Source organism: Erythrolamprus reginae, chromosome 1 (assembly GCF_031021105.1).
Source record: "Erythrolamprus reginae isolate rEryReg1 chromosome 1, rEryReg1.hap1, whole genome shotgun sequence".
NCBI classification, from domain to species: Eukaryota; Metazoa; Chordata; class Lepidosauria; order Squamata; family Dipsadidae; genus Erythrolamprus; species Erythrolamprus reginae.
Window position 1 is genome coordinate 354,054,446 of NC_091950.1, and position 20,590 is coordinate 354,075,035.

A 20,590-nucleotide genomic window follows, 5' to 3' on the forward strand; every position below is an offset into this window, starting at 1 on the left:
TCTATTCTATCCTATTTTATTCTATTCTATTCCATTCCCTATTTCTATTCTATTCCTTATTCCTATCATATCCTATTCGGGTTAAATGTGAAACATGGCCTGATGACAGTGTTGGAAAAAAATTGTCCTCCAACACCAGGGCAAGTAACATATTTTCTAGCTGGAGTATTATTCTTTAGTATTATTATTTCAGCAGCCTCATATTAGTAACCAGCAAAACGAAGCACAAGAAGACAAATATGAACCCCGGCGGCTAACGAGTTAATTCCCGCTGCCGAAAGAACGGAGAGACCAAGCAGTTGTGAGAACAACCGGGGTGGGTGGGGGGGAGGAGCCTGTAGATCCCGGAAGAAAGAAAAACGAGCTGTACAATAAATGCCTAGTTTTTCAGTTTGCAAGGGGCGGTCTTTAGCGAGGCGGAAGTAAAAAAAACAACAACCACACGCGCACACACCGCACGCTCCGGAAGTATTTTTCAATCGTTTATGGCTCGATGGTTTCTTGGAGTTGAGTGAGTGCTTTGCCGGCATCGTCGTCATGTTTCTGACGGTGGTCAATTGTGAGTTGGACTGGGACTGTTCTTCTTTGGGGAAGTTTCCGTGTGGTGCGAGCGCAGCAGTAATAAGTTTCCTTGGTAACGAGGGCCTTGCCCGGTTGCCCGGCTCAGAAACCCGAGGTTACTCCTTGGATTAAGCCTTTTAAGAGGCTTCTCCTTAAGGCTAACAGAGAAACGCTGCAGGGCAAAGGTCCCGTTTATAATACCTATCTGTCTGCCTGATTTCTGAAGGGTCAGCCGCCTAGTGCAGAGGTCTTCAAATTTAGCCACTAAGACTTGTGGACTTCAACTCCCAGCATTCTCCAGCCAGCTAAGTCACTAATCACCTATGGTCCACACATCTTAAAGTGGCCAAGTTTCAGGAGCCCTGGCTTAATGATTCTCGGCCCTACATTATGGTTACACCAACCTTCTCCATCATTTGGGAATCGAGTAGAGATTTTATTTTATTTATTTATTTATTTGATTTTTTATGCCGTCCTTCTCCTTGGACTCACAGCGGCTTACAATATGTTAGCAATAGCACTTTTTAACAGAGCCAACATATTGCCCCCACAATCCGGGTCCTCATTTTACCCACCTCAGAAGGATGGATGGCTGAGTCAACCTTGAGCCGGTATGAACCGCTGACCTGCAGATCTAGCACTCAGCTTTAGTGGCCTGCAGTACTGCACTACCCACTGCGCCAACTCGGCTCATATGGAATGGAATTCTTTATTGGCCAAGTGCGATTGCACACACAAGGAATTTGTCTTTGGTGCATGTGCTCTCAATGTACATAAGATTTGTCAATAATCATGAGGTAGGACACTTAAGGATTGTCATAGGGGTCAAATAAGCAATTAAGAAACAATCAACTAATAAAAATCTTAAGGATACAAGCAACAAGTTACAGTCCTACAGTCATAAGTTGGAGGAGATGGGTGATAGGAATGATGAGAAAAAAACTAGTAGTAATAGTAGTGCAGACTTAGTAAATAGTTTGACAGTGTTGTGGGAACTATTTGTTTAGCAGAGTGATGCCGTTCAAGAAAAAACTGTTCTTGTGTCAAATTGTCTGGGCGTGCAGTGCTCTGTAGCGACATTTACAACTGTTCCTTTAATGACTGCTCAAAGTTACAATCAAACTGAAAAAAAAGTGTGAACTAGCACTGTATTTTTCACAGTTAAACAACTGTGAAAAAACATACTCCTGCGATCAAAATTCAGATGCTTTGAGCCTTGGTGGCGCAATGGTTAGAGTGCAGCACTGCAGGCTACTTCAGCTAACTGCTAGCTGTAGTTCAGCAGTTGAGATCTCACCACCAGCTCAAGGTTGATTCAGCCTTCCATCCTTCCAAGGTGGGTAAAATGAGAACCCAGATCGTTGGGGGCGATATGCTGACCCTGTAAAGCCCTTAGAGAGAGCTGCAAATCTCTGGGGGGAGCTGATTCCAGAGGGCCGAGGCCACCACAGAGAAAGCTCTTCCCCTAGGCCCTGTCAGACGACATTATATAGCCGACAGGACCCGGAGAAGGCCAACTCTGTGGGACCTAATCGGTCACTGGGATTCATGTGGCAGAAGGCGGTATAGTAAGTAATCTGGTCCGATGCCATGTAGGGCTTTATAGGTCATCCCCAACACTTTGAATTGTGTCCGGAAACCAATTGGCAACCCATGCAGTATAAGTCTAAATGCTATTGCTATTGTGTGGCAACTGGTTCCTTTTAACCACCTTTGCTGTGTCCCAACGTCATGCGATTTTTGTGACCAACTGAGGAGCAAAGTCAATGGGGAAGCCAGGATTAGCTTAATAACCAGGTTGCTAACATGTCAGCTGCAGTGATTCACTTAACAACAATTGGGCCAAGAAAGGGGTAAAATGGGGCACAATTCACTTCACTTCAATTTAATAATTTAATTTAATTTAATTTTAACCTTCCCAACTCTGGGCAGTGTACAGTAATAAAGATAATCTAATATAAAGGGAATATAAACAGTAATAAACATCATAATAAAACAATAGCAATATAAACAGTTAAAACCCCCAAATACAGCAATCATTCAACAAATATTGCCACTTCTTGGGCCGGGCTAGTTGGTCTTGCTCAACACCCATTCCCTCCCCACCACTCAGGCGCATCCCCTGCACTGCCCCTGCACATGCACACAATCCCTCCATCCCCGTGCAGTGCAGGTTTCACAGAAACCTGGGAATTGAAAAAAATGTACAAATGGACAAACTGGAAGTTCAGAAAAAACAGATTCCCGGTTTGCCCGTTATGTTATTTTTTGTACTATGGAGGGTTCAGGGAAGCTTCCCGAGGCCCCAGAGTGCAAAAAACAGCCCAACGGACAAACCAGAAGTTTGGAAAACCACTTCCAGTTTGCCCGTTGTGCTGTTTTTTGCACTCTGGAGGGTTCAGGGAAGCTTACTGAAGCTCTGGAGTGCAAACAACAGCACAACCGGCTAACCAGAAGTGCATTTTCTGAACTTCCAATTTGTCCATTGGGTGATTTTTTTGCACTCTGGGCTTCAGGGAAGCTTCCTTGAAACATCCATAGAGCAAAACGGCCTTTCCCAAGGCTGAAAATCTTGCTGGAACTGACATAGGGCAACATCCCGCATGCCCTTCAATATGGTTCTGTGTGCCACCATTATTGGCTATATACTATACATAGTTGTTAACCATCAAGAGCCATTGGGAATAGATGGCATACCAGCTAAATAAATAAACTCTAACTAGTCTGGAACTCCTTAAATTCACATTAGAAAAGAATGTTAATAATATGGTGAGTCATGAGTTTTCTTTGAATATTATTTAAATGGTTTTAAATGCTGCTCCTATTATTTCCATGGTTGGATTTGCAATGTGTTGTGTGTGGGACTGCCTTTGGAAACAGCCTGAAAACTTTTAGTTAATTCAAAATAGACTGCTTACTAGGCTAGATTGATCTTTGAGATAGTTGGCACAAACATGTCGGTTCTTCACCATCTAGACTGTCTGCCAGTTCATTTTCAGACCCAATTTAAAATATTGGTTTTGATCCTTAAAGTTGTAAACAGCTCAGTACTAGCTTACTTGAATGTGAGCATCTTCTTCTATATATATATATATATGTTCTTACTTGGACTTTAAGATCATTTAGTTAGACCCTCCTCTCACCAGGTTTTGTCACCAAAGGACATGATGTAAATCTCTACATGGAAGAGCCTTTTCTGTGGTGGTACCCCTTTCATGAAATCCCCTTTCTGGGGAGGATTAACTGACACCCATGTTGGTTGCATTTTAGTGCCAGGTGGAGATATCTCTGTTCTCCCAGGCTTTCTAACTGATTAATTAGATTTCAATTAGTTTTTAACTGATTGCTGTGTTGCTGCCTAACTAAGTGTTTTTTAGATGTTATTTTTTATTTTGTTTTATTGTAAATTGCTGATAGATTATTAGTTGGTTTAGCAAAATAAAATACGGTAAATCATATGGCCGGTATAATTTGGTGTATTGGTAAATAAATTAAACATTTAAATGTTTTTTTTTCTTTTTTGTTCTTCAACGCCAGTGGCCAAGAAAGCCAAATCAAAGTAAGTAAACATTTGAATTGCATTTACTACTCTAAAACTGTACAGTTCAGAGAACTGTTGCTATTAATGGCACTTAGGTTCTTTCTGTAATGGATTGCCTTTTGTATGAAAAATTTGTTAAGAAATCATAGTCTGAGTTTATCTGAAAAGCGCTGTTCATTTAAGTAAATATTAAGTGAACACAGCTTTTACTTTCATCTCTCAGGCTGATGTACTGCCAGAAGTTGCAGAATTTAAAAGATGAAACCAGCATGTTTAGTTATGTCTGTTATACATTTAATTTTTCTATGTTTTTTAAGAACTAATTCAGTATCATATAGAATATGGCCAATTCAGTTCTGTTTAGAAAACTGCTTTCTTGGTTTCAATAGGGGTGATTATAATAATTTATTTATATGCCACACAACTCTTTGTAGCACACAATGATGGATAACAGAACTGCATGCACCTCTCATGGTGAGATGGAGAAGTGGTGGGACATGCAGGGTTACAAGAGGAAAACTGAGATAGCTAATAAAGCCTTTATTTTTAGGCTTCTTATTGCAAGTCTTATTAAAAAGACCCTTAATCTAAAATTATTACGGAAAATTGAAAAAAAATTAAATATGTTAATAGACAGTCATGCATGCACCACAAAAATGAATTACAGAAAATAATCTTAGCTATCCAAATAAAAAGCTGTTCTTGATGTTATTATTCTAGATATATTCTTGTGAGAATGGTCAGTGAAGCAGGAACGGGCTGTTCTTTTAATATAAAAAGACTCCGGATTGAAGACAAGCTGGTGTTGCTACGCTATGATCGCTTTGGTAAGAAATTTAGAGTGTTTTGTAGATTTATAAATGGGAAGAATATGGTTGTATATTTGTATATTTGAATACAACCAAAATATATGTTGAAACCTCTGATGTAACATACCAATACTTAAAGTATTCAAATGGTTTGAGTAGGAATATTCGAGGTACTGAAATCTTAAAAATCTCTCAAACATTATGAAAAACACCAGACTTTGGTACATATTTCAGTAATGGATAAAACTGAGGCCTGTTACTGTAACACATGTTATTAAATAGAAGCACTGGTCAAGATTGATTAAAAAGGTAAAGGCTGAAATAAGTAATACGGTGATGTGCTGGCAGTAATCTTCCAAGGTACAAATAATAATAATAATACAGTAATAATAATAATAATAATAATAATAATAATAATAATAATAATAATAATAATAATAAAATTTGTATGCCACCCCTCTCCGAAGACTTGGGGCGATTCACAATTTTGCAAAGATACTAAGACACAGAAAGGCTTAAGGAGGGTTTCCTGAATTGGAAAGAAAATTAGTTCTGCCATAAATACTTGGAACTGAATGCCAGTCTTAGAGCTTGTGGTTCTTTTGGTTGTACAATGTAATTACAGCAATATGATGGCCTGCATTACCTTTGTAGCTATATGTATTCTATAATGTGAGAAGGTTCTCCCAATAATGTCTGATGTACTCAACATTTCTTAATAGAGCTGGTTCCCTAAGTAGCATCCCCTCCGTAAGATGTGTGATGTTCAGCAAATCTGGTACAAATACCTACAGAAAGTGTCTTTGGAGCTTATATTGGTATGCTGTTTTAGTCCTTCCGGTTAGAATAGAAAACCAACGTTATAAATGCTAATACAATTTTATTATAAGAATCTTGCAAGTCTGGATGTGCTTCTCCTCCCTCTTTATCTACAAGAGAACCAGGAAGGGTCAAGCCTGAGATGCTTTCTCAAATTTATAATTGAGTCTTGGACTCAAAACTCCTTTAGCCTGCCCAATATCTTGGTTGCAGCTCTTCCTCCTATTCTTCAAGGTTACTCTAGACTAGAGCCCATTATACAGCTATTTGAATTCCTGCTTGACAAGGTCCTTTTCTCTACAAATATTTGTAATGTGTGCCTATATTCCTGAGGGATGTTTAGGACCCATTTTTAATTTAAGTATCGTATTTTCTCGGCAGAGCTTTATAAACATTGTGATTGTACTTCAGTAAAGCGGCAATCCAATTTAGATCTGTTTAAAATGAGCAACAGATGATACTGATCAGTTCCTAAATAAATTGTTCAAGAGTCCTTCCTAAAACTCTTGATGTAGTTGATCAAATGATCCAAACAAGAAACAGTATTGATGTAAACGAGAAGAAACTGGGTATGCTTTGCTTTAGATTAATTATTTTAGAGGTTATGTCACTGACATAAATTAGATTGGAACTGTAAGAAAAATAGGAAGAAAAAATATTCAGGGAAAATGTACAATTACTGATCTCAATATTTTTAAATTTTGGTGTTAGACCATTGAAACCTATAGATAATTACATACATATTGATATTCTATTTCTTACAATTTAGGTTTCAAACCATAACTCTAAATAAAAATAAGTAAAATTTTCTTTACTTCTTTTACAGTATTTGTAAAGCACTCTAAATGATATAGATTCTAGGTGGCCTTCAACACATTTGCTGTACATCACATTCATATCCATCCTCATAAACGGCATGCAATTGAGCCAGTCATTGATTTAATTGTATTTATGTAAATATACAAGTTGGGTTTTTTAACTTGTCTTTTCATAGTCAAACAGAAAGTCCTCTTCAAAGAGCACAAAAAGATCTGTTCTGTGTAACTGATGCTTGGCTAAGAAGATTTCTGAAGATGTATAAAATGAAATATGAAGTTGGCAATGCTGAAAAGAGAAAACGAACTGAGGTGGTCAATGTCAATTGTAAATAAAAACATCACCAAAAGATATTTAGAAGATGGATCTTCATCAATAACTTTGTTTTTACACTTGTGAATTAAAACTCTGAATCAACTGCATACTGTATGTGTTTCATTTCAACACAGGAGGTGAAACCATGTACAAGAGGCTTCCTCAGTTTTTTGCACTCAAACTCTATAGATTGCAGCAAATGGTAGAAATGATAGTTCAGATATACCTGGGAGAAACAGGTTTATGGAAGCTTATTCTCTCCTAAGATTCATTCCACATAGATACAAAACTGAACTTGATTGACTCTCAGGCATATGGGCAGGCAGCGGGATTTATATTACTTTTTAATGAATTTTATTTAGCAGCTACAGTGGGCAAGTGTTTTGGGTTTTATTTAATTTATAGGACTTTATTAGAATTCTGTACTGCTGAAAGATACTTTGTTGTACCCACTCCCCAAAAGACCACATTCCATAAACATCCGTACCACAAACTGAAACAAACAGTTTTTAAAAATTCATACCATGATTTCATCTCAAATCGAGCTTTAGGAAAAGTCTGTCAAATCCCACATTCCATGCATAAGCAGGGGGTTGGACTAGAAGACCTCCAAGGTCCCTTCCAACTCTTGTTATTTTGCATTTCAAGATGCTGGTTATTGCTTTTAAAGTATCGCAATGCTTAGTAGAACTCAGATAATCTGACAATATTTGGAATCTATTCTCCAATTAGAATCTATCCACCCAAATGAAGGAACTGCTTTCCCGTGGAATGTATCTGACCAAAATTAACATCTACACCTTCCTCTTAATATTTAGGAACCTTGTAAAATTTTACTTTTCCAAAGAGTACTTGGAATTGAGTATGTGGTGATTTTCCTTGTGATTGTGGGAGCTTGGAGTAAGATTAGTCCTATTCTGATTGCTGCCTCCATCATACAATTGAGAGTTGTAAAGTGTTCATGTTTATAGTATATTATTGCATATATGCTATGAAATGCTTGGAGTGAGTGAAGCAGTATAGAAGCATTCTAAACAAACATAAAATGAATGTCTTCTTGTATTCAGGAAGTTGTTCCACTAATATAGGGACAGAAAAATTTCAGATTCCAGTTTTTAAAAGTTACAACTTATACAACTATGTCTGGAAGTTGAGTCATGGCAACTGGATTACCACAAAAGTGAGCCTTGTCTTTTTGTGTATGCTATGCCTCAATATATTAAACAGTTCTTTCTGCTTTGATCATCCCGTTTCATTCGGTGTAAAGATTTTCAAAATTGCATGAAAAAATTTATTCTCAGAGTAGATCACAATTCGAAAATGAACAGTAATAAAAGGGTCTTTGCTTAATTAAGACATGAAAATAATTTCACTGTAAAGCTGAAATGTGGTATCCTAAACTGGAATTGCAGTGTATGGTTCCATGTGCACCTCATTCAGGACAAGACTAAGCAATATGCAATTTATACCATCTTCATTCTGGCATTTGTTTAAAAAGTTTGAGCAGAGAAAAATCAAATGAGTTACACAGCTTAAAATAGGTTTTGTGGCAGATCCTTTCTGTAAGGGTAGGAAGTCTGTGTCCCGGTTGTTTGAGTGCTAATGGATGCAATGAAGTTACTTCTCTTCAGCATTTCATGTAGAGGTAGACTGGGGTAGCGAGCCAGGTAGAACGCCAGTGCTCCAACAAAACTATCACCAGCTCCCTGGAAGAAAGGGAAAAATGAAATACTACAAATGGTAAATAGAAAATCCTGTAAACTACATACCGGTACTTTAAAAATTACCACCCTGAGTTTTCATGAAAATTTATTTGTTGTATTCGCAGTCTTAAATGCCATAGATGAATGTGAATGAAATGGACATAACTGGTAGACTTGTTTAAAGGTGACTCAACTTTCGCTAACTCTGGTTCCTAAAAGATGCAGACACACAAGGGCAGGAGATGTTAGGATGTTCCTAATTTAGAGTGACTTTTGTTCTATGTTTTGGAAATTTTGGTACGTTTTGAAAAAAAAATTACTTTGGCAAGAGAATACCTAGAAAATAAAGAGGATAGTGGGGCACAATTCAGGATTTACATGTATTTATTGGGTTGTTCATAGCTTCAAAATGATTTGGAAGAAGTGTTGTAGGTCTTTTTCAAGCGAAGCACATTTCTGCCTTTCATATTTGGGGGAAAAAGCAGCTTAAGTAATAGCAATGTGTTGCCTAAAATTTAAAACAATTGTTTAAAATACTGTTTCAAGTAGAAATATCATTGTTCTGTAGCCATCTGCTGAGGAGGGGTTGTTATAAAAATTAAAAGGGAGGCAGAATCAGGAAAAAACCCTTTTCCTTTTATATAGGCATTGAGAATTGTACACTTTTATGTGCAGAAGCTATTTGTCTCTCAAAAGTTAGAAAAGAAAGCTGCACATGGGAAATATTATTTCCTATGTATTTTATATTTATTTGTGAGCCGCCCTGAATCTGGGGAGAAGGGCGGCATAGAAATAAATAAATAAATCTATCTATCTATCTATCTATCTATCTATCTATCTATCTATCTATCTATCTAATAAATATAAATACTGTAAATATAAAAATGTAAATAAACATAAACAAATATATTAAAAATGTTATATTTTGAAGGGTTTTTTTCATTCTTTTTATAATTTTATATAATGAAACAGCCAGGAAAAGTATCTACGAGTTTGGTTTCAACTTGTTTCATTCCTCAGCCAAATTTACACCACAGTTAAATATATAGCTGGTCTATTTCAACCTTGACATTGTGATTCTCATTTTACTTTGGATGGAGTTATCAAGCTTTATACAAGCTAGTGCCCTCCAGTTACTTAGTTACCAGAGTCCCATACATATGACACATATTCTTTGTTTTCTATATCTATGCTTTCAATTCTTCTACTCAACTATCAGCCTTTTAAAAAAAACGTCTGGTTTGTAGTGATATACAAAAAGTCCTTGACTTACAACCACAACTGTGGCAAAAATTTCTATTGCTAAGCAAGATAGTTAAGTGAACTTTGTATTTTATTACTTGTTTTGCTATAGTCCTGCAGTTGTTAATTTAGTAATACTATTATTAAGGGAATCTGGCTTCCCCATTGACTTTGCTTGTCAGAAGGTTGCAAAAAATAACAATGATAAATGTGTTTGTTCAAATATTTGTTATACAATTGTGTTCAATTCTCAGAGTATTAGATGGATAAGTCCCTTGGCAAGGTTTTTCAGAAGTTGTTTATACACTAGGAGTGGTTTATATATTATGGTAATTATTAATTTAGAATATTAGGATACTAAACTTTATTTTTTAAGAGCTACCCTAGAAGTGCCTGAGAAGTTATATAAAAATATCTATATAAAGAAAGAGAAAATCCCCTTTGATTATTACAATTTCCAACTATAAAATGGCAACTGCCTCCAGATATGTCATGCATTTAAACAGGAGAGCTCTGCACAGAATCTATAGTTAAGATATAGCAAAACAACAAAGCAAAACGAGCACAAGACACAGGACTCATTGCTGATGGCAAATCTGGTTTTTGAGATAGTGTTTACCACAAGTAATGCAAATGACAAGATATAATGCTTATAAATCTCAGCCTGCTTTAAAAACTCCAGCTGAATTTTGGCAAGTCACTAATATTATAAAAATACATAGGGTAATATCACATTTATAATACCTTGAATCTTTTGGGAAAACAGATTGCAGAAGTACTGTAAGAATAAGCCTCCCCCCTTACCACCAAAATTATGTTCTGTGATGTTGGTCTGCAACATCTGTAATTCCAAGTCTGATCAATTGTCAGAAATGCTGGAAAAATAATATTGCAACTATTGTGGACAATAATGGGAAAGAATGGTTAAACGATACAGCTATACAGACAAAGGTTTGTGCAAGCCTATCAAGTAGATAATTCCAAACTTAGCATGGCTATGCAAATAGTCCATTGAAGAAGGCTTTAGTTATGTGATTAGAAAATTAAAACATTCTTCTAATTTTGAAGGAGTTTTTTTCATAGGCAAATGACTCCCAAGAAGCTGGAAAAAGACACTACTATTTTACATTCTTACCCAGTTGGATGTTGTGAAGAAAGCTCTTGGGTTGAAAGATTGCTGTTTTGAATATTGTTAAAAATCCATAGCTAATCAATCGCACATGTAACCCTTGGTGTCTTCAGTAAGGATTATTTAATTCAAAAATAACAACTGCTGTGTTGTTAGAAAAGTGTACTCATGCAATACTTTGCATCAGTGCTCAGGAATCTATATCCATTTCCTGGATGATTTCCTGATAGGTCATTTGCACATGATTAAATAGTGCTTAGTGTTAGCCTCATACATTCTTGAAAGATGAAGTCAGATAAAGTGTCTGCTGTATAAATGATCTCTCCACCCCCCTTGTTTGAAAATATCTTATTGCACAAAACCATTCAAGATCAAAAAGCTAGGAGACTTTGGAAAGTTATCTAGTTTGTGGCTTACTTTATAAAAAACACCAGCATAAATCTCCCCGCCTTGGACATGCAGCTCAAAAAGTTCTGCAACTTGTTAATTCTTGTCATCTCCATAATAATTTATATTTTTAAAGTCCATTGAGTCAGTCACCAGTCAGATAGGCAACAGGCCGACTTCTGAACAGACTTGAAAATAGCTACAGCTATAAAATGAGTTTGCCATGCTAACTGCTAGTTGTCAATATCCAGAATAATATGCCCTAGTGATTTTTAAAGGGTTACCACAACATTTCTCTTGCAGTACATTTTAAGGGTCACTCATCAAAGCATTGCCTTCTGTTTTCACTTACAGTGTAAAACAGTACTGATTCCCTAGTTCTTAGTTCTGGCATACCGTAATTATTTTGTTCTCCGTGATCTTTTGAATGTATCATCAAATTGAATATGGAATAATGTTTTGTTAAGAAAAATTAAATGTACAGGGATTTGAGGCAGCATAGAAATTGAATAAATAGATTAAGTAAATAAGTAGATCAGTTATCATCTGCTATAGAAAATAATTCTGCTAACACAGAGTGGGGAATACTACTATTATTCATAAAATACCATCTGTGGGCCTGATGTTGTGCAAACTGTTGTACGTCATTTCCCAACTATCAGAATTGTGATTGGAACTAAGCAATAGCATTTAAATTATGTTGGTATTTTCTATTTATACTTGGGAAATGTTTAACAAGAATTTCTAAACATAATGGGCTGATTTTCATGAATTTTGCTTCATGCATTTTTGAAAAAAACCAATGCAGCTTTTTAATTTAAATGTAATTTTGCAGGGAAAGTTCTTTATGTTTAACTGTCTGAAGTTTAATTTTCACTTCGAGAATAATGATATTTATCTAATAACCAATGTACTCTTGAATATCATTCAAACTCTGCTGCCTTAGAAGAAGGGAGTACAGTGGTCCCTTGATTTTCGCGGGTCCGACTTTCACGGAAAGGCTATACCACGGGTTTTTAAAAAATATTAATGGAAAAAATACTCCACGGTTTTTTTGAACACCACGGGTTTTCCCGCAGCCACCCATGTATAGTACTGTGCATTTTAACTCACCCACCCACCCCAGCTTCTTTAAATAAAAGCTCCGCTTCCGCCCCAGTCTCCCGATCCCTTCCCTTTCATTCTTGGAGTGTTGGTACGCTGCATTTGAAGCTGAGCCTTGCGGGCGGATAAGACCACCCTAATTTGCCCGAGGGGGGAGGAGCTGAGGGCATTTTGGGTCGGGGAGCATGCACTAATCGCGGGGATGGCTTGCGGTGGGCCCGTCACAACCCTCTGGTAGCCTCCGCCCGCAGCTCAGTGTCACCTCAAGCACCAAACGGCGCAGCTGCCTCTTTCCGCTGCCGTCGCTTACTGCTACCCGCTGCCACTTCTTCCCCCACCCACCTAAGCCGTCTCCCTTAGTGGTAGCGTCCGACCTCCCAGTTGACCGGCCTGGAATCCCGGCTTCAAGGCCTGGCCTGGATCCCTCTTGCCTTGAGCTTCCCCTTCCCTTGCCCTGACCCTGAGGACTGGTGCTGCCGCCGCCGCCATGTGAAATGCCGGCAGCGAGCGTAGCAAAGTCCCCACCTTGCTGTCCCATTGCCCCTGCGGGTTCTGCAGGTAAGTAAAACCATGAATGGAGGAGGGAGGGGGAGAAAGGAAGGAAGCATCTCTATTTCGCAGAAATTTGACTTTCATGAGCAGTCTTGGAACATATGCCCTGCGAAAGTCAAGGGACCACTGTAGTACATATAATCTATGGCTATTGTAGTTAAGCTATTGAAGTTTGTTTATATGGGTATTGATATCTAACCAAACCAACAGCCGCCCCGAGTTCACGGAGAGGGGCGGCATACAAATCCAATAAATAAATAAACCAAAACATCTTGTGGTACCATATTTTCTAATAAATTAAGAATTTTATTTAGTATTCTATATTACAGGGGAAGACTACAACTGTACATTTTTTTTCTTTATACCATTCATCATTTCTTTCATTTACTTCTATAATAGTCTTCATTTAAAATTATGACGTGCCAGGAAAGAAGTACTTTTATCTCCTGATCTTTTTCTGCAGTGTTTTTAATTACACCACAAATTTACTCAGAATATTCTTGTAGCTCTCTTTAAATTTTCAATACAATTTCCATTTAAAACTAGTAAATAAAAGTGTATTTAAAGTGAAGAAAGTACAGTAAATAATGCAAACATTAGTCTTCAGCTGTAAGGTTTGGAAACAACCAGATCACATTAAAAAACAACAACAACTGCTATTCTGCTTAGCATATTGGCACATTGGAAGAAAATCATACTAGAAATTGTATAATAGAAGTTTGCAAAAATGTTGTAAATCACTTGGCAGTGCCATTCAGTTTGTAGCTGCCAGTCTAAAACCTGAAATATTTAAGACAGCCAGAGGGCAGCAGATTGCCAATTATTTATTATTGTAGTTTGCTCAGGTGAGGTGAATTTTCCATCTCGGTCATCTAAAGTTTTATAAACATTTAAAATTATAAAGAGGCAACCTTTGAATTCTAGGCCTTTGAGATTTTTCCATTTCTAGCTATTGCTCATTTCATATTTAATATGAAAATAACAAATTCATAAGACTTTAGTTGATATTTCAAGTAAATTATCAAACATGTAAGTTAAATAGGGGTGGCAAGATTTGCAATTACTTGTTTGCCTGCAAGTATTCAAATCCTGGACCTCTGTCTTAATATATCATTATCTTTGGCATCCCAAGCTTTAGTCCATAACTCCAGTACAGTGGTACCTCTACTTACGAACTTAATTCATTCCATGACCAAGTTCTTATGTAGAAATGTTTGTAAGAAGAAGCAATTTTTCCCATAGGAATCAATGTAAAAGCAAATAATGCGTGTGATTGGGGAAACCACAGGGAGGGTGGAGGCCCTGTTTCCTCCCAGGAGATTCCTAGAGTTGACCCATGGAGGCTTCTCCCTGCCTTTTCCGGTTACAGTTTTGTAGGCTCGGGTTTATAAGTGGAAAATGGTTCTTGAGAAGAAGCAAAAAAATCTTGAACACCTGGTTCTTATCTAGAAAAGTTCGTAAGTAGAGGCGTTCTTAGGTAGAGGTACCACTGTACTCTTCTCTAAGAATTAGATGAACATCATTAGTCCTTAAATAGCAAATCTGGCACAGAAAACAGTCAGACAGAGCTCCTACATACATAACTATCAAATGCTTCTTTACAATCTTTTACTCCACAATGAAACAGCCGATGTCTATTAGGACTTACATTAAGCAGAATATATAGATGTAAAAGTCCAACAGAAATGCCTGCTGTTCTGAGAAGTTACATCCACAGTCCTTTTTTCCTATTTCTACAATGTAATGACAAGCTCTACTGATTCATTAACGAGCAAAGGGCACACTCTATATTCCTATGAACATTTTCTTTTATTATAGCCTTTACCACCGGGGGCTTCTGATTCTGAAAACCATGTTTTGTGTTGAGCCTAGTCAAACTAGGATCCAGAGCTATATTATGAACTGCAAGGCTCCTTTTAAACTCAGAGGGAGAAAATGACTAGACACTGATTTTCATCAGCGTCTTGATTTATGACGCTGCTCAGCATTCACATGTCTCCAACAGCTGGATCATCATTAAATTATGCATTCCCATCTGGAAGAAAAGCAGGGAAGCTGCAGGCCCTCTTCCCACTAAACACAAGGAACAGAAAGGGATTTAATTAGGTAGCTGGATGGTTTGGAAATAAGATCAGACCTTGACCTGGGTGGTCCTCTCCTCCTCCTGCTGCCTTATGCTAAGACCACAAGCTGTACACGTACAGACCTGTTTACATTTGCTCAATTTGCTTAAATTACATTTCCATTCATTATCAAAAAGCCAATTCAACTGAAATGGGTCTTTATATAAAAAAATATATATCATATGGTTATGTCTAGAACTAGTCAGGACAAGACCATGGGATCCCGTATTATGAGGTTACATATCTGGCTGTGCGCTGATGAATCAAAGAGGAACCTTCCCTTCATTATGTGGAAACGATATTTCAGTGGGGAAAATTCCTGTGTACCGCTCAATGCCTCATTTTTCCTTTCTGCACATGGGGGAGAATAATGCTTTTTATCTCAGTAAGTAGCCAGATGCTTCAAAGCTTATAAAATGGTTTTCAATCAGCAAATGCATAGAACAAGGCAGGCAGCAAATGGAAGCAGATGAAGTGTTTTTCCACTCATTATTAAACAATCTGTTAGTTCTGGTAATAGAAATCTTACACTAGACTGCAAATACATTTAAGCATACCACTCATTCGCTTTGCGGTCTATTCTTACATGAAAGTAGCAAGAAGCACATATAGGCTCCAGCATGTTTGATACTATTCTATATATCTGTACTAATCTTTATTAATGATTTCAACAATATTTTAAGGGTGTTTTATTGCTTAATATTATTATTACATCAACTCAGTCTGTTATCAATAATGTGGTATCCTGTCCCCGTGACTAAAAACGAAGAAGCCACAGCCAGAATGGTAGTCATTTGGTGATCTGGATAGGATAAAGAGCTATTCTGGGACAAATACTGAGTAAGCATCTTTTTGTGCCAAAGCACTTCAAACTTGGCAAACTATTGTTATAGACGAGCAAAGATTCTCAAAAAATGGTCTTAAAACGTTGAAAAGGAACAATGGCAGAACTTCAAAAGCCTGATGGTATCCAGTTGTGTCTGGAGTTGCAGGGCAATTTTCCCTAAAAATAATTTAAAAAGTTGGAAACAAGCAGAGTTGGCAGGGACTTCTGACTCCACCCATGTTTATTTTCTGAGAATCACTTTTATGTTGTTTTCTGCAAGGAAGGTGCTGTAACAGCACTAAGTACATCAATTCTGTGGAATGTTTAATCACAAATAAATTGATTAGGGTAATAGCACTTTTAGGAAAATTCATTTTCATAAAATTATTTCCTAAGGACAAATGTTCAAAGCACTTCTTGGAGGGAAAGCCTTCTAAAATCAGTTCAACAAATGAACAAATCCTTGTTTCTTTCAGAGGACCAACAATGTTACCAAGAAAGGCCCCGACTGTCTGTATCAGGATCAGAAGCCAGGGTGGCCTATTCTCCATCTGGAATAAAAGCAAGTCAAAGTCAGAGGGAATGATTCCAGCTCCCGCTACTCTCACAGCCAAGCTGAACTTTAGCAAATAATAAATGCAGTGTTAAAAAAAATAAATAACAGTTGCTGATTGGAGCAGCTGGTGGTTTATTCTATTCTGTAGGGCTCTTTGTATTTCCAAAATTCATCGGATTGCATATTTGAGGCGAGAAAGCAGAAGGCTAAGTCACAGGGTTATTTTGGCTACCCGATAAATAAAGGCAGCTATTATATTATCACTATCTGGGGCATAATTTCCTACAATAACGCCCTCCATCACACCATGCGTCTGTGCAATTAGCCACAATTAAAGCCCAACCGCTTTCCCAATTAAAGTTTCCACTGTTAACAAGCTTCCCACACAGTGGTCAATACCATATTTTGCTATTATGTTACCAGCCATAGGCAGAAAAAGTCTGTCTTCACTTTTTGGTGAACTGAAGAAGTCGCCCCCAGTACTCTCTTTGCCAACGGCTTCATTTCCAAGCTGTTGCTCTTTCCCTGTCAAAAGGTTAACTAAAACCAAAGAGACTCTGCAAGAAAGATAGAAAACACCAAGGGATATTATTGAATAGCTCAGGCATTTGATAGTATTTGAGTTAACCACAGGTTCCACTTCTGCTGATGCACAGAGTTTTCAGTAATTAGTCACTGGACTGAGCTCATTATTTATAGTTTTTTAAAGTCATTGCCGTTAGGCCACAAAACCAGGAAACAAAGAAGGGATGCTTTAAAAAAACAATAAGGACTGGTTTTTTGGTGTAAGGCTACGGCAGAATTTGGAAATGTTTTCAGGACATATAATCAATGACCACAAAAGATGCTGAAAAAGGAAGTGTGCAAGGTACGTGCCTAAATCGGAAATGGATCGGGTAAGAAAGATCTTGTCTGTTAAAAATAAACAAACACTCTTGTATGAATTTTGTTCCAAGGAACTGTTTATCAGTGGAAAGGGAGATAGAACATTGAGCAACAAAGGTTGGGCAATAAGAAAAAAGCCCAGTGAGAAGCATAAAAGGTAATACGGTTGAGCTGAATCAGGCAGTGTCACCAAAGTACCGGTAACTCCAAACTTGACTAAACTTGTCAGATCCCAATTTTACTATTGGACATCTATAAGTGAAAATTTTCATGAAGTCTGTATGGATGTACATACTGTGCTAAACCATAATAGCTTAGCTCATATGAACTCAGCCAGGGGTGGGTTCCTCCAGTTCAGACTGGATCACTCAAACCAGTAGCAACTCGCTGGTGACGTAACGATGGTTTTACAGATCTGGTTCTGTGGGCGCTGCCATCTTTTTCTTGGATTTTTTTGGCAAATTTTTCCATGTTTAGATGCCTTCTCCTCTTCTGCTTGAAAAGGGGCTTTCCCACCCTCCCCTGGGTTAATACTGACCTTTATTTTTTCACCTGAAGCACATTTGACCAGTTTCTCAGCTGTGTGTTTTGGGCTGATTCCTGCTACTGAGCATGCGCAGAATCCAAATTGCACAAGAGGACATGCATGCGCGATCGCTCGAAACATCACAATGAGAACCGGTAGCAAATGTAAGTGCAATCCAGCCCTGAACTCAGCCACTGGCTTATAAACTATGGTTTATGATTCAGTATATGAACCCAGAAATAAATGAACCAACTTATTAATTCTACCATTGACAGGGACCAATTTTTACAGGTACCAGCATTGTTCATTTATGAGATACTCATTTTATGATCAATTTTCTACGGTAAGATCAAATGCAACTGTTAAATTAAAGGGTAAGATGCAAAACAAAAGAAAAAAGAAGAAAAAGAACTAGAAGTAAACTATGACAAAATGACACAAGATTCATTCTCAATAATAAAGATAACACGTGGGGGACGACAACCTTCAGAATAAAACAGCCTTAAGCACCTGTTTAAAAGGAAGAAAAAAAGAGAAGACAATGAAAATAAAAGAAAGAAAGGTTGGGCGGTAGGAAAAGCAAGTAGGATGCTTGGCTGCATAGCTAGAGGTATAACAAGCAGGAAGAGGGAGATTGTGATCCCGCTATATAGAACACTGGTGAGACCACATTTGGAATACTGTATTCAGTTCTGGAGACCTCACCTACAAAAAGATATTGACAAAATTGAATGGGTCCAAAGACGGGCTACAAGAATGGTGGAAGATCTTAAGCATAAAACGTATCAGGAAAGACTTAATGAACTCAATCTGTATAGTCTGGAGGACAGAAGGAAAAGAGGGGACATGATAGAAACATTTAAATATCTTAAAGGGTTAAATAAGGTTCAGGAGGGAAGTGTTTTTAACAGGAAAGTGAACACAAGAACAAGTGGACACAATCTGAAGTTAGTTGGGGGAAAGATCAAAAGCAACATGAGAAAATATTATTTCACTGAAAGAGTAGTAGATCCTTGGAACAAACTTCCAGCAGACGTGGTTGGTAAATCCACAGTAACTGAATTTAAACATGCCTGGGATAAACAAATATCCATCCTAAGATAAAATACAGGAAATAGTATAAGGGCAGACTAGATGGACCATGAGGTCTTTTTCTGCCGTCAGTCTTCTATGTTTCTATATTTATATGATATTCCACACTAAAAAGTCCCTTTTCATAGCAATATTGTAAAAGCAACTGGTGGAGAATGAAGGAAAATAATTACTGGGAATGTTTCTGTTTCTCTGCATTTGCTGTTGCTATTTTCAACTTAATAAAGAAAGTAAGCTAACAACAAACAGCGGACCTGCACAGCTATGATGAAGAGGAAGCATAGGTCACTTAATTTTTTAACAACAAACAATTAATCTCTGGCACCTTGCTATAAAAAAAAAAGAAATGTGGGGAATTATGCAGAAAACTCAGTATTCTAGCCCCATTACACATGGCCTTGTAGTTAACTTTCAACACCTCAGACAGAAGGCAATTAGACAGAAGGCATTTTGGACTTGTTGCAACACTCAAGTTGGCATAACAGTAGCTGAAGAGTTGGTGTTTTCATCTTTAAGAAGCCATTATCTTCTAAACCAACTTAAATACACACCTGTGTATTATGTTATTTTAAAGCAGAGGGGAATATTGTTTAAGAAAAAAAAAAGTCAAGAAAAAACGTAGTACTGTAGTTGAGTTCCCAGGAAACTTTTTAATTCTGCGAATTAATTTTAATTTTACATAGTAATTACTAAAAGTGCAACACAAGCTTCTACATGCTTTCTCAAGAGAAATTCCTACTGTTTCAACAAGATGACCTTTGTAAATTTAAGTGTGACTGGCTGAAAGAAACTCTATGAATTCAATAAGAAGTGGATAGAAGCCTGCAGCTTCATGTCCTTAATATGCTGAACTGCTAATAAGCTCTATTCTTATGGTTTTTTTATTTTTATATTTGATTATCACCTTTTGTATTGGTCATCCATCCATTCATTATTTAAAGTTTGTGATCATGAAAAGGATAGAAGATACAGAATTATTGAAAGTTGTTGCTCCAGGTTGTTTTAACCAATTTATGAGCTCTGTCTTGTAAAACAGCTGTCATGACATGTATTATAAAAAAACAAAATGCTACAAAAAAGTAATTCTGTAGTTTTTAAAAATAGCAGCCCTATGTTTTATAACAATGTTAGATCAAACATAATGAGAGCTCAAAATAAAAACCCAGGGACCAACACACACACACACACACAACCCATCATTTTTTTCTTAACATCAAGGATATATACATTTTATTCTAATCCAGAAGGATTTTGGAAGTGGTACAGTCAGCAGTTAAGATAACAATATTTGATAGTATTTCTTAACAAAAAAAGCATCTCTAGCTTTGTGTTTCTACATATTACTGCTTGCTGTATCAACAGAGAAACTCAAAATATTTGTTACATATTGGTTTTATATTTGTAATTTATCCATCTGTATCTCTCTATCTTATTATAATTTGGAATGTGAAGATATTTTTTACTGCCCCATTCAACTAAAGTGATTGACTAAGGCTGCTCGTTTTGAATGAAAACAGTGCTTCTCACTCTAAGTGTATTTATTAAAAGGTATGTGTACTTTATTCCTCTGAAACCTCCAGAAGGTTTCCCTCACATAAGCTACA

General features: G+C 37.1%; 2 protein-coding genes across 4 annotated transcripts in view; one reads left to right on the forward strand and one right to left on the reverse strand.

The window, feature by feature from the left end:
* The first annotated feature begins 451 nt into the window (after nucleotides 1-451).
* Nucleotides 452-6,968, forward strand: MRPL33 (mitochondrial ribosomal protein L33). Its single transcript, XM_070734288.1, has 4 exons — nucleotides 452-559; nucleotides 4,099-4,120; nucleotides 4,823-4,929; nucleotides 6,725-6,968. Exons 1-4 carry the CDS (start codon nucleotides 538-540, stop codon nucleotides 6,772-6,774), a joined length of 201 nt encoding a protein of 66 aa, XP_070590389.1. The 5' UTR covers nucleotides 452-537; the 3' UTR covers nucleotides 6,775-6,968.
* A 1,170-nt stretch (nucleotides 6,969-8,138) lies between these two features.
* RBKS (ribokinase) overlaps nucleotides 8,139-20,590 on the reverse strand; it is a 77,636-nt gene continuing 65,184 nt past the window's right edge. Inside the window, exon 8 of one of the 3 annotated variants that reach the window (XM_070734286.1) lies at nucleotides 8,139-8,567. In XM_070734286.1, coding sequence (XP_070590387.1) covers nucleotides 8,394-8,567 — 174 coding nt within the window. In that variant the 3' untranslated portion in view covers nucleotides 8,139-8,393. Of the gene's footprint in view, nucleotides 8,593-16,050; nucleotides 16,479-20,590 lie in introns of those variants that run through there. The other 2 variants (XM_070734287.1, XM_070734285.1) reach the window with 2 other exon arrangements.

What these genes read in the sequence shown, in the direction of transcription:
- MRPL33 (XM_070734288.1), top strand. Translation starts at nt 538, where the DNA reads ATGTTTCTGACGGTGGTCAATT. An exon ending in GTTTCTGACGGTGGTCAATT is followed by an intron (nt 560 to 4,098) that starts GTGAGTTGGACT and finishes CTTCAACGCCAG; the next exon opens with TGGCCAAGAAAGCCAAATCA. An exon ending in GCTACGCTATGATCGCTTTG is followed by an intron (nt 4,930 to 6,724) that starts GTAAGAAATTTA and finishes GTCTTTTCATAG; the next exon opens with TCAAACAGAAAGTCCTCTTC.